This window comes from Rhinolophus sinicus, chromosome 12 (assembly GCF_057876585.1).
Source record: "Rhinolophus sinicus isolate RSI-liver-muscle chromosome 12, RSI-T2T, whole genome shotgun sequence".
Lineage (NCBI taxonomy): Eukaryota > Metazoa > Chordata > Mammalia > Chiroptera > Rhinolophidae > Rhinolophus > Rhinolophus sinicus.
The window spans coordinates 18851094-18864968 of NC_142512.1; the positions used below are offsets into that span (position 1 = coordinate 18851094).

Consider the following 13875-nt stretch of genomic DNA (forward strand, 5'->3'; position numbering starts at 1 on the left):
GAGTGGGACCAAACAGTGCAGGCATTGTTCTCTCTTCCCTGCCCCTGGGTTTCCTCCTAAGCGGCCTTCCGCCTGTTCTCAGCACTCTGTGGCCACTCCAGTTCCTGGCCTCTCTTCTTGTTTCACCTTCCTCAGCTGGGCTGGGCTGCTCAGGCCGCCCACTGTGGAAGCATCTGTTCAATAAACAGGCGCAGGTGAGGTGCAGAGCCGGCTGGGCTGGGGTGAGGGCTGAATTCTGTCTAGGCTGGGGCCAGAGGGGCACCCTGGGTTCTTGACACTTCCTGGGTGCTTGTCTGTTTGTCTCGGCTCACAGTGGCCCAAGTGGGAGCAGGGGGAGAGGAGCAGCCGGAGTGTGACTGTGTTTGGGCACCTGCTGGATCTGGGGTTATTCATGTGGGCGGTTTTACTGCCAACAAAGCTTCTGGGCTCACCAAAGGTGTCGTACCCTCTGGGCTAGGGACACTCGTATTGGTCCATAGGCATATGAGGGGCCACTCAGACACCCCCACCCCTTGCTCATCTATTGCTGGACATCACTGCCTCGAGGCAGGAAGGTAGAGGGCCAGGTGGTCCCTTTGGCAGAGATTTGTTTAAGAAGAGCAGTCTGGTGGCCCAAAATGTACGGTCCCTGTTCCTGTGTATATAATGTCTTGAGGATGAAAGACCTTTATTCTGACCTTCCTCATGAGCCTCCTGTAGTTACAGGGGTTACCAGATCTCTAAACAATTCAGAGGTTTCTGCCCCATCCCCACTTAGAGCAGATCAGGGAGACTCTCTTAGGTATGTTGCCTTAGGATTTTATCTTCTCTCTCTTGGTGAGTACAGGCATGGATTTAGGGGTCCCCTGTGGTTCCTCTCTGGGGGATCTGTGGACAGGGCACCCTGGTACCTCTCCTCAGGGACAGTGCTGCCTCGCCTTCGGATGCCCTGTCCAGCTATGGTCCCTGCTTGCAGTAGAAGACCCTGCAGCACCTTGTGCAATAATGGGGGGCCCCAGTCAGGTCTCCCAAGCCAGCCATCCTGGCTCCTGAGGCACCCTCTCCACCCATCTCTGTCACACCTGTGCTGGTTTGCTCCTATCTGCACACCAACCTGGAAATGGCCATTGCTGTGCGGAGACCCTGCTGTCCCACTTCATTCACATCCAGTTCCTGTTTCTGCTGGCAGAGCTGACAGCTGAAACGAGTGCCAACCTGTGAAGCAGCTCTGCTTTCCCAGAAGCTGCCCCACAGTGGGTGAGCAGCTCACACCCCCTCCCTGCCCCCCCCCCCCCCCCCCGCCCCTAGGCTAAGGCAGTGTGTGTGTGACAATTCCAAGCTGGATCCTACTGGGCTCAGAGGACCCTGTCTGACATGTGTTTTGGCTGCCTGTGTGGTAGGGTCTCTTTTGGAAAACTGAAAGTAGTGGGCTATGGCAGGGACCTGGCTGTTAGCTTTTGTTTCTCTGGCTTCAGGAGGTTAACATCGTGGCTGTAATCTCCTTAAATCCCCTCCATGTTCAGCTTGGTTCTGTATGTCCTACTTCCTTTTGTCTCTCTCTCTCTCTCTCTCTCTCTCTCTCTCTCTCTCTCTCTCTCTCTCTCTCTCTCGATCCTTTTGGCCATTGTGATCTGATTCCATTGTTTTCATTAATTCAGTAAACACCTGCTGTGCACCAGGACCTGAATCAGATGCTAGGGACGCGGTGACTTGAACACAGTCCCTACCCTTCAGGGACCCCAGCCCAGTGGGAGACTAGACACGAATTCATGCTACCATGTACACAATTTTGGAACTCTACTCCCAATTCTGCGTTGGACTCTGCTGCCAGCCATCTGCACCATTACCCCCATCTTAAGCCTCCAATAATAATAATAATAATAATAAATTGTAGCTGTTATATATTGAGTACTTTCTATGCCTGTGTGAGCTCTAGAATATTATCTGGATTTTCTTATCTTCCCTAAAACTCTAGGAGGTAGATACTATTGTTAGCTTATGCCCATTTTACAGATAAAAAACAGAAAGAGCAGGATTAAATCACTTCTCCAAGTAGAAAGCAGAGGAACCAAAATTAGAACCCAGAGGCCAGGTCCCAGCACCTCACTCACAATCAACATGCCCCCAGCAGGGCTTGCTGGTTAGAGGTTGCTATGTGGCATGATTCACCCAAAGTGCATCCTTGTCTCTGACCTTGGGGCAGCCCTGAGAAGCCTGGGCAGGCCTTTACAGACCTCAGCTTTACAGCCCTGGCGCCAGAGGTCCGCAATCTGCAGGTAAGCAGTTATCTGAAGAGAGGTATTTCCTCGTCTCTCCCAGTGTTACCTCAAATCTAATCAGAGGCCGCTCCTCTTTCTGCAGGATTAGTCAGCATCTCTTAACTAGCAGTCCCAGAGAGGAGAGCGTTCCTCGGCCATGTCCCTGGCCTGTCCCCCACCCTCCTGACCTCAGCTGCCACAGCACTTTTTTCTTCCTTTTTTTGTTCTGGTGCGGGGTGGACTTTGGAGAGGACCATTAAGGGCCAGGATTCCAGAACAGGCGTGGCCTCCCGGGACAGCAAACACCGTGACCCCAGTGAGGAAAAATAAGAAAGGTGCACCTGCACCCGTGAAAACTAATAAGTCGGGACTGTTAAAAAACAAAAACCCTTTCCCCAGGGGGTCTATAATACACGCTATGTAGTGGTTGATGCTAGGAAACTGTGAGGAGGAGGTGGCATGTGGATTGCACGTTTGAGAAGTCCAGTGTACTTGGCTTCCAGGAAAGGAGGCCCACACACTCTTCTCCAAACTGACGGAGGAGAACCAGGAGGGCATTGCAGCGAGACCAGCAGCTTGTCCTTCCCAAGTGGTCTAGGGTCGGCCTCCTACATACTGGCTGCAGCCTGTTTCCATGGACAGAGCTGCTGAGAAGGTTCTAGCCAGCATGAGGCCCCACAGCCACGGCTGGGTCCTGAGCCCGGCTATTCTAGGGTGTAGGTGGCTCTAGAATGGGAATCCCAACCTGGGGCTCAGGAGTGCTTCAAGGGACACGTGAAGCCCCTGAAACTGGGGGTAAGATTTTGTGTGCATTTACTGGGGAGCAGGAACATAGCTTTCTTTATTCGATTTACCAAAGGGTCTCTGACCCCACAAATGTTAAGAAACTCTGCATTATGGCTCCCAGGGGCTTGGACCTGATGGACATCCAAGCCCAGAGCCAGCCTGCCATTCCCACTGGGTTGACTCCGAATGCGCACCTGCCCCTCTGATCTTTGGGAACCCCTGCCATGACCCTGTGATCAGGTTTCCCTCCCTCTGCACACACAGAGAATGTCACCAACAGCACAGAGCATGAGGAGGAGGTGAGCTGGATGAATGGCTGGCTCAGCTGCCAGGCCCAGGACGAGATGCTAAACTTGGCCTTCACCGTGGGCTCCTTCCTGCTCAGTGCCATCACCCTGCCCTTGGGCATCGTCATGGACAAGTACGGCCCAAGGAAGCTCAGGCTGCTGGGCAGGTTAGTGTGGGGGTGGGAGGCGGGCAGGTGGGCCCTGGGCTGAGTTCCCCACTGGAGGGAATCCTGGTGCCTGCTATCAGGTGCGCTGTGGAGCTCCCTCAGTGCCCGCCATCTGCCACCGGATCCGTAGGTACTGTGATCCTTGCAATGTGCCAACGTTGCATTAAAAGGTACAGGGCCCCGGGCTTGCCTGGGAGGGCCTAGAGTTGCTTGTCATTAAGAACACTGGTTTCCACAGTCATTTGGACCTGCTACCTCTATCAGAAAAAAAGATTTTGAAAATATACTTCTAATATCAGCACATGGAATTATCAATTATATACACATATGCCAGTCTTAATTGTTTACGTGCTTTGTGGTACAGAAACAAAAATATACATTAAAATGGCTGAGATTAAAAATGATAAAACAGAAGACCTAATATTTCCCCTACTGCCAGCACCCGTCATCTTGTGTACCCTCTGGGGTGTGTGTCCCGGGTCTATAAAGCCCAGTGTGCCAAACTCAGGGTCCGTTCACCCCGTAACTGGCCTCTCAGGGCGTGGCCTCCCCAAGTCAGTCCCATCGGGAGTGATCAGGTCTTGTCTCAGGGCAGTGGTTTGCAGTGAGCAAGACCCGTGATCGTGAAGGGAATAGGTGGGGGAGCAATTTCATTCACTCTTTGTTACTTAAGTGGCCTTGGTCCCCAGAGCAGAGCCAAGTGGAGGGGATTCAGGAGTTGCCGCTCATCTCGCCCATGCCCAGTGGCGTTCTGTCCATCCCATGACTGAGCGGGCATAGGAACCTGGGGAGTGGCTTGTGCCCTCTCTCACTTCAGAACCTTGGCCCCCTCCAGTCGGGATGGCAGGCGCCAGTGCAGTGTGCTGTTTATCAGATCTGGCTTTCAGGCTTGCTAATTGGGTAGCTTGGAGAAATCAGTTCTCACTTTTGTCATCAGTGAAATGGGGCCAATTACACTCCTTGGAATTATTAAATAACATATTATATGTAAATTTTCCAAAAGTATCTAAACCGTAAGAAATATTCCCAAATAATAACAACAATATTAACCATAACAGTAATAAGAAACAGTGTGTTATTTCTGCTTGTTTTTAGTGCCTGCTTTGCTGTCTCCTGCTTGCTGATTGCATATGGAGCAAGTAACCCAAACTGTGAGTCCACTTCTCCCCCGCGCTTTTGTCAGGGAGTGGGGGGAGAGTGCGCAGAGGCCCACCTGTTCTAGGAAGCTGTGCCAGGCCTGCCGCTTACTGCTCAAGTTAGAGGGGACACTTGTGAGGCCTTTCCCCAGTTGCTTACCTCACATGGGTGGCTGGGTAAAAGAACAATCATCCCAGACAGACATCTGGGAGAAGCTCCCAGGCTATGCAACGTTGCCATCTCACCGCCTAGCCAGGCCAGTCCCCGATGGCCTCATTGACCCAACCTGAGAGATGAGTTCTAAGACCAGGCCAGCTGCAGGGGTGTGTGTAGAATTGTCAGCTGCGTCCCCTCAAGGCAACCTAGGCCAGCCACTTTAAAGATGCCTGAGAAGCTACCTGGTTCCCAACGCTGTTTAGGTGCAGCTGTTGCTTCAAGGACTTTTATAACAAGCACCAAAATAGGACTTGGGTTTCTTAGCCAGGCCTATCTACTGATTTGGGGGGGTACCTGTCTCTTTGGTTGCAGTGAAGCAGCTTCTTTAGGCCCCTTGCTTTGCTGCTCAGGTTAGTGTAGAGCAGAGAATGGGGAGGCACCCGTTGCAAGAGCCCAAGCTCCAGAGAATGGGCAAGGGGAGGATGGTGAGGAAGAGGCTGTTCCACATGCCCAGGTATCCGGCACTGACCTCTGATGGCTTGTCATTCATTCGCATTTGTTCGGAGCCGATTCCCTATGAGGCACTGGGCCACACCTGGCATCCCTGATGCTCTGCTGTGTTTCCCTGATTATGAGCCTTCTGTTCCTTTACAGCTCTCTCTGTGCTCATTTTCATCTCCCTGGCTCTGAATGGCTTTGGAGGGATGTGCATGACTTTTACCTCATTAACAGTAAGTATCGATTTTTTTAAGATCTCAGTTCAGTCATCTCCTTGTGAATTTGAGGCAGCTTTCATTGGCTACAATTTCCTTGCCTTCCATTTGCCTGCGTATGCGTGGATGTCCCAAGCACTAGAGGGCTGCTGGTGGAGAAGCAGCCAGGCAGCAAAGCTAGTCGTGGCCTCTCAAAGCGGGCCCATCTTCTGCCTGCTGACCTTGGCTTAGGTACTGAGGGAGCCACTTCACTTGCCGTGTGTCCAGGGAAGACAGGAGCAGGGAGAAAAAAGCTGCCACCCACTTGCTTTTCTCTTAACTCCATGGCAGCTCTGGTTAACAGTGCAACCTGAAAACAAACTCCATCGGAATCTCCCCACCCCTAACCATTGCCTTTGTCCAGAACTGAATGAGAAACTAAGGGGAGCACACAGGCTTCCTCTCTTCTTGGTTTTCATAATGCCAGGGCACACAGAGCCCCGCTGGGGAAGGAGATGTTTTCTTGGGTTGCCGAGTACCCCCTTATTGGTAGCACCAGAATGCCACAGAATGTGCTCATTTTTGAGGTGAGAGAGGCTGCAGGAAGGTCCAGGTTGAAGGAAAGAAAGTCAAAGAAAGCCAAAAACAGTCTTTCTCTGGAGAGACGGGAGCTCTCTGCAGGCTCTCTGGGTCAGGCAAGCGTGCCTTTCAGAGTTGACCATTGGGAAAGAAGTGAGAATAATGGGCTGTTTAGAGAGATTTCTGCCCAGGAAAGTCTGGCCTGCCTCAGTTTCCCCACGAAAACATTATGACACAGTACCTCCCATCACTATTTGCAGGGCCCTCTAGTTTCTGTTTTCCCTTTCCACTAATGAATCAGGAGTCGTGTTGTTGAGGGGCCCTTGTTAAGCTTTCAGGGAGCCCTGGCAGGGTCTTCTTGTAAGGAGCTTGAAGAGGTGCTGGCATCTGCCGTGATCCCTTGTCTGCAGGCCAGACACAGGCCCGACCCAATGTCTCTTCTGTTCACCTTTCCTACACCTTGCATTGTTAATTTGACCCTGGTGGGTAGGATGAACTGTCTGTGTCTGCGTCCATGGAAATGGAATGTTCAGTGGTGTCTGTGTTAGGTGAGAAAGGCATGGTATGGGGCCGTGTATGTGCTACACTCAGGGAGTGGGTGACACGCAGAGCTGGGAACTCTAGTTGCGTTGCCCTGGTGGTGTGAGAAAGATTGACTTCATGCATTTTTATTTTGATTTTTTTAACCAGGTAGATTAAAGAAAACAAATATATTCCCTCCCTTTCTCAAATATCCAGAGGAAAACAAATGTCAAAACTTCAAGAAATCTGTTAGAACAGTCAGAAGTACATAAGTTCCACCAAGTTGTGTGAACTGTGTAACACGAGTCATGGTTCTGTTTGTTCTTTGACGGCGTGAAAACGACCAACTCTTTCATCCAAATGAAAATTAAAAACTTGGATCAGCTTATTATTTTAGTCACTCTATGCCTATGTCATGGCAGTTCTGAATTTCAGGATAAAAGACAGAGCTGGTCCTTGAACTTGAGTTTTTGCTCTGACATGCAGAAAGATGCTTTATTGCGATAGAGCATAAGACAAATGGATAAAAAGCACTGTACCATGAATCCCCTTTAAGAAAGCTTTTTTAAAAAAAATTAGTTTTAGGTGTACAAAGCAACATGATAGACATTTATTCCACTCACAAAGTGATAATCCCCTTCAGTCTACTACCCATCTGACACCGTATACAGCTGTTACAATACCATTGACTCTATTCCCTGTGCTGTACTCCACATCCTGTGAATGAATATATACATATATATTTAATTATAGTTGACGTTCAATACAGAGGGTGCCAAAAAATGTATACACATTTTAAGAAAGGAAAAAACTGTATTTAAAATTATAACAACACTCACTATACACCAAATAACAAAAGATGGATACAAGTCATGTGTGTACAGTGTTTTGGCAACCCTGGTATTATTCTTCTTCAGCTTCAGGCGTACAGCGCAGCGGTCAGGCATCTACATAGTCTATGACGTGATCCCCCTGATAAGTCCAGTGCCCATCTGGCACCCTACGTAATCTTTACAACATTATTGATTATATTCCCTGTACTGTATTTCACATCCCTGTGACTACTTTGTGACTACCGGTTTGTACTTTCTAATCCCTTCACCTTCTTCTCCATTCCCCCCCCATCTAGCAACCATCAGTTTTTTTCCCTGTATCTCTGAGTCTATTTCTGTTTTATCTCTGAGTCTATTTCTGTTTTGTTTGCACATTTATTCTGTTCTTTAGATTCCACATATAAGTGAGATCATATGGTATTTGTCTCTCTCTGTCTGACTTATTTCACTTAACATAATGCACTCTAGGTCCATCCATGTTGTTGCAAATGGTAGGTTTCATTCTTTTTTATGGCTGCGTAATACTCCATTGTATAAATGTACCGCAGTTTCTTTATCCAGTCATCTATCGATGGGCTCTTCAGTTGTTTCCATATCTTGGCTATTGTGAATAGCGCTGCAATGAACATAGGGGTGCGTATACTTTTTTTGAATTAGCGTTTTGGATTTCTTTGGATAGATACTCAGAAGTGGAATTACTGAGTCATAATGTAGTTCCATTTTCAATTTTTTGAGGAACCTCCCTACTGTTTTCCCTAGTGATTGCACCAATCTGTAATCCCACCAACAGTGCACAAGGGTTCCCTTTTCTCCACATCCTTGCCAACGCTTACTGTTTGTTGATTTGTTGCTGATAGACATTCTGACAGGAGTGAGGTGGTATCTCATCGTGGTTTTTATTTGCGTTTCTGTAATGATTAGAGGTGTTGAGCATTTTTTCATATGTCTGTTGGCCATCTTTATGTCCTCTTTTTTTTTTTTTTAAAGATGTTATTGGGGAAGGGGAATAGGACTTTATTGGGGAACAGTGTGTACTTCCAGGATTTTTTCCAAGTCAAGTTGTTGTCCTTTCAATCGTAGTTGTGGAGGGCGCAGTTCATTTCTAGGTCCAGTTGCCATTGTTAGTTGCAGGGGGCGCAGCCCACCATCCCTTGCAGGAGTCTAGGAGTTGAACCAGCAGCCTTGTGGTTGGGAGCCCACTGGCCCATGTGGGAATTGAACCGGTAGCCTTCAGTGTTAGGAGCACGGAGCTCCAACCGCCTGAGCCACCAGGCCGGCCCCTTTATTTCCTCTTTAGAGAAATGTCTCTTCATGTCCTCTGTCCATTTTTTAATTGGGTTGTTTGTTTTTTGGTGTTGACCTTTAAGAAAGCTTTTAAAATGAATTCATAGTTGTCCAAGAAACCTTTAGGAGAGACTATTAAGCCCATAAGGATTCATTTTCTTTTCTTTCTTTTTTTTAAATTATAAAACAAAAGTGTTTTAATTTTTAAAAGCTAATATTTTGTAAAGTATAGACTGTAAAATTCTATAAGCCCACCTTTATCAGTTCAGAATACATCTCTTCAGTATTTAAAAAAATTCAGATACCAGTGTTATTTTTTTTTTAAAGAAATACTGTTACAACTTGCCTTTTCCACTTAACATTGTATGTTTTACATCTTTTCCTGCCAGTCCTTAGAAATCTACCTTATTATTTTAAACTGTAGAGACTTACCTCATTATTAAAGAGTTCCATGTAATTCTATAATATAGATGTACCATAATTGATTTAACCAGTTTCCTACTAATGGACGCTTGGGTTAGTTTCCAATTTTTCTGATTTATGATGCTGCTAAAGTGAACATTCTTGTACATATATTTTTGTAAAATAAATTCCTGGAAGTTGGATTGCTGGGCCACAGGATCAGCATGTTTTAAATTTTAATATATACTGTCACGTGGTCGTTCCAAAAGGTTATCCTGTACACCGATATTATACTACCAGCATCAATGAGAGTGCTTTTTTCTTCACACCCCTTCCAATACCCTATCATTAATCTTTTAAACATTAGCCAATCAGATCTAGTGAAAAATGACGTACCGTGATTTTTTAAAAATTTCTTTCATTGTTAGTGAGATAGAACATCTTTTCACCTCCTTATTGTGGTCATTTGTATTCTGTGAATTGCGTCTTTGTGTCATTTGTCTATTTTTCTATAGGATGTTTATCTTTCACATACAAAGAAATTAGCTCTTTCTGAGTGGGCAAAGGATCTTACCAGAAGATTTTTAGGTTTCTAGGTGATCTGTGAATAAGCTTCAGGAGGGCTAGGTCCTCCCTTGAGATTATATGCAAACTAATGGTGTGTGTGCTACGCAAGTGCATTTTTCTGGGGGAGGGTCCATTGCTAACCTCTAATAGGTCTGTGTGAAGGCCAGAAGCACTGCAGCAGGAGTGTTCCTATTAGCACCTCACTCCCACTGGGCAGTAAAAGGCTACAATAGGCTAGATAGCGACCAGGCAAGAAAACTGTCATATCATCACTTCAAGTGTTTGGTGAGCAGAGATGTGTTTAAGGGAGGCTGGTGGCTTGTCCTCCAACGTCCCATTCTTGGGTCTAGAGCAGGGGTCAGCAAACTGCTGCCCCCAGGCCAAATCCAGATCACTGGAGGAGGGGTGTAGACAAAGTTTTATTGGTACACAGCCATGCCCACTTGTTAGGTTTGTGCTATAGTAGCAGAGGGAAGTATTAGGTTGGTGCAAAAGTAATTGCGGTGTTTGCAATTATTTTTAACCTTTTAAAGCGCAGTTACTTTTTCACCAATCTAATAGTTCTACAGAGAATCCTATGGCCGGCAAAACCTAAAATATTTACTGTCTGGCCCTTTACAGAAGGAAGTTTGACAACCTTTGGTCTAGAGGCACCAAGAAGCTGCTCAATCACTGTCCCCTGTGGGTAGACAGGGGCTTACACCCTCCCTCACCTCCACAGCCTGCCGACCCCTCTTCTAGTTATAGAGGCCAGCTCCCTAAGCACTTTTTAAGTGGTCCCTTTCGCCCTCTACCACTGCCCCTGGCCTGAGGGTTCTTCCTGGGCATTCCCCTGTCCCGTGAGGCCTCAGATGAGGGCTCTCATGGCTGTTCCTCTCCAGAACAGACCCTGAAAGGGAATGAGAAGCAGGTCAGCCAGGACAGGGCTGGAGCTCTTGGGCAATGTTCAAGGCTGGCTGCGGCTTCTGCTGAGCAGAGCTGACTCTCTTTCTGACACAGCCCAGGCTTTCAAAAAGCAGAACTGTCAGGATCGGCTCCCAGAGTCGCCGAGCTAGGCGCACAATGGCACTTTCTGTTCGTGTCTCCCACCCATATTCTAATTTGGGGGACAAAGGAGTCTTCAGGGTCGCCTTTGGGAGCTTTTAAATCAAATCTCCTACAATTGCTTTGGGGCCGTGGATAACTCCATGATAACCTGGGAATCTGGAGGGAATGTGTTGACATGGAAACCTTAATTTGGGGACTTTCTGAGTCCCAAGGGATTTTATGTTGCATGGACTGTGGTATAAATAAAGATGTACAGGCACTGTAAGCCCTTATCTCCACTGGGGGAGAAGGGCCCCAAATTGGCAAAATGCCTTTTCCCCACAGGCCAGGACCAGATGGTAGGTAGGCCTCCCTATGGAGCCCAAGAGGTCTGTACTGATGGGTGATCCTTTCCTGCAGAGGGGAGGCACAGAGGGGCAAGGGTGGATCCCATACCAGGTGGGCTGCCTGACATCCAGAACTGGCTCCCCCAGGTCCCTGGGGGATGTGACATCCTTAGAGAAGGGTGCCAGGTGACTTCGCAGGTGCAGAGCATTCCCCGAGGTGCCCACCCTCAGCCACCCCCAGGGCATCTGGACAGCACATTGTGGTTTGTTTGCTCAGTGCCTTCCTTGCATTTGTACTTCCCTTTAACTCACTTCATTGGCTGGAGCGCAAACACCAGCCGTCCGCTGAGGTGGCGTCTCTGGGCTGCCACCCCATGATCCAGCGCCCGGGTTGCTTAGAGATGGGAGCAGATGCAGCCAAATGTGGACATGGCTTTTCCACTTCATTACTCTGACCCCTGTCCGTGTGGGCGGAGCGGGGAGTTCTGAGCTGAAACCCTCACAGGAAAGTGATTATAAAATGTTGCCAGGCTCCTCCATGAAAAATGTTTCTGTGGGCTTTTCCTATTTGGTTCATTGAAGTCTGACTTTGAACCTGAGGAAGAAACAGTCCCATGGCAGTTGGGATCTGAGTTTGGAGAGAACAGAATAAATATCCCTCTGCAAAAATCTGAGAGAAAGGGAAGGAAGGATTCAGGGGCAGCAATGAAGCAGATGTCCCCAGTGTAGGGTGCGAGGTTAGCATTCCTGCTTAGCTGACCTGTCTCTTAGCCAAGCAAGCGTCCCCACAGCACCCGACCAGCTGTCCAGAAGCCCAAGTGCCAGGTGAACAGGACTCTCCCAGAGCCATTTCTGCCTCTGGGTTTCTGTCCTGTGCCCTGAGACCCTAAAGCAGTCAGCTGATCACCATTGGCCTGGGAAAAATTCACCCATCAGGGGGTTCCACGTCGTGAGCTTTGCTCCAGCATGTGTCACGTTCAGGGGCAGACAGAAAGTATAGTGGGGGCATTGGCAGGGCTGGACTTGGCTGGGAAGGCAGATGAGGTAGCTGGGGGAGTGGAAGTCCCTCCTCCCTTCCCTTTAGCAGTGAAGCGGAAAGGTGACCTCAAGAACCTGCTCCTGGCATTGAGTGTTTGGAGCTACCAGGTTGTTTGGGGTTCGGAAATAACTCAGCTTTGCTGAGTCCGCTTGTCTAGACTGGTACCTGGATCCCAGCCTGTACAGGTTGTGCAGAGCTCTGGGTGTGTATACCAGCCATCCGAGGACAAGGCTTACCTCTGGAAAGGACCTGAGGGCCAAAATGCCAGCTCCCACCCAGGCTGCACATGGCACTTCCCTAAGGGCCAGGGTGTGCCCCCAGCTTGTGGTCTCGGAAAACCACGAATTTGGAAAGTCAGTTCCAGTAGCCTTTCTGTCCCTGTCTAACAGCAGCTCCAAGACTTGTCTTGGAGGCCCCTGGGTAGAAATAGAGAGGGTCCTCTAGGGAGGGCAGCCCATCCTCACCGTCCTGGAGCCTAGGCCTCTCGGGACTCTTGTCCAGTAGCCTTGTTCTGTGGCCAGAACTCCAGGGGAGGGGCGGCCTGCAGCTGCTGTTTTCCCCTCTGGGAAGGTCACACAGCCGGGGCGTGTTTACAGTACAGCTGAGGGGCTGAGAGAATGAGTCACCCACAGTATCCCCATGTGAGGCCAGCATGGAGGGCGGGTTCTGCTTCGCTGAGCCCACTGCAGCCCTGCAGTCTCAGGCAGCAGGGGTGGTGGTGGGAAGCACCCAGAGCTGGGGGAGAGGGCCTGTGCTCCCTCCCTGTGAGTGCCGTGAATCCTGAGTCAGGAAGCAGCCTCTGTTGAGTGTTTTCTCCTGGCATCTGTCAGTGCAGCACGGCTCCGGCTTCCTACTTGGCAGCAGAGCTGGCTCTTCCCCCTCCACCCGGTCCTTGAGGCCCACACTAGGGCACTCTGCTCAGTACTCAGCCATCACTCCATCACCAGGGCTTCTGATAGCCATTATGTGCAGCTGAGGTTGAGCAGAGGCAGAAGGAGGGAGAGGAAGGGAGGAGGGACATGGAGACCAGTGTGGGGAGGAGACTCAGACGTGGAGATGAAACAGTAGAGTCCACTTGATGACGTGGCCCCAGATCATGAGGAGGTCGGCCACGGGGAGGGGAGGGGGCAGATGGGTCTAAAAGGAGCATCAGAAGGGATGTAAGAAATCTCTAGTGGGGAAAGCTGACAGAATGCTTCAGGAACACAGAGGCATGACAGGTGAGGGTCATTGCTGTGGGGGCCAAACTGAAGTGTGTGCTCAGGAGGTTTCCCAGCGGCTATGCACGTGAGCTTGACCTGCTTTGGATCCCAAATTTGACGCTTACCAGCTTGGGGGGCGGGCGTCCCTTGACTTTCCTAATCCTAAAGTTTTATACCCACTAAGTGAAGATAATAAGTGACACCTACCTGAGGTTGTTTTGAGGGTTTTTAAGATAATATATACAGGAGGTATTAAAAATAGTTGCTATTGTAATAGTGCTATTACTATTATAATAATATAGTATTATATTAATATAACCATGCTATATTATTATCACTTAATAATAAGGAAAACCCTCTGATCAAGCTGCTTCTGGGCATAATCTCTGGCAGGCGTGGCAGCTTTGGGAGGAAGGAAAGAAAGCGGTTTAAAGGATAACACAACTGGTATTAACATTTAAAAAATAATTAATGTCCACAGGGAAACTCTCACTTCTCCTGTACTTGTTATTCCTTTGTAGCCACACATTGACTGTTGCCAGGATGTTTATGCTTTGGGTTTCACTGGTCAAGGTCATCCTTGATGTTCTTTTTCAGAGAGATTTCATCTGA

General features: G+C 48.7%; 1 protein-coding gene across 5 annotated transcripts in view; it reads left to right on the forward strand.

The window, feature by feature from the left end:
- SLC43A2 (solute carrier family 43 member 2) overlaps window positions 1-13875 on the forward strand; it is a 41040-nt gene that overhangs the window by 6136 nt on the left and 21029 nt on the right. For 3 of the 5 annotated variants that reach the window (XM_074320643.2, XM_074320644.2, XM_074320645.2), the window contains 3 exons: window positions 3264-3477; window positions 4573-4628; window positions 5425-5501. In XM_074320643.2, the coding sequence (XP_074176744.1) occupies window positions 3264-3477; window positions 4573-4628; window positions 5425-5501 (347 nt within the window). The remainder of the gene's footprint in view (window positions 1-3263; window positions 3478-4572; window positions 4629-5424; window positions 5502-13875) is intronic. The other 2 variants (XM_019755501.3, XM_074320646.2) reach the window with 1 other exon arrangement.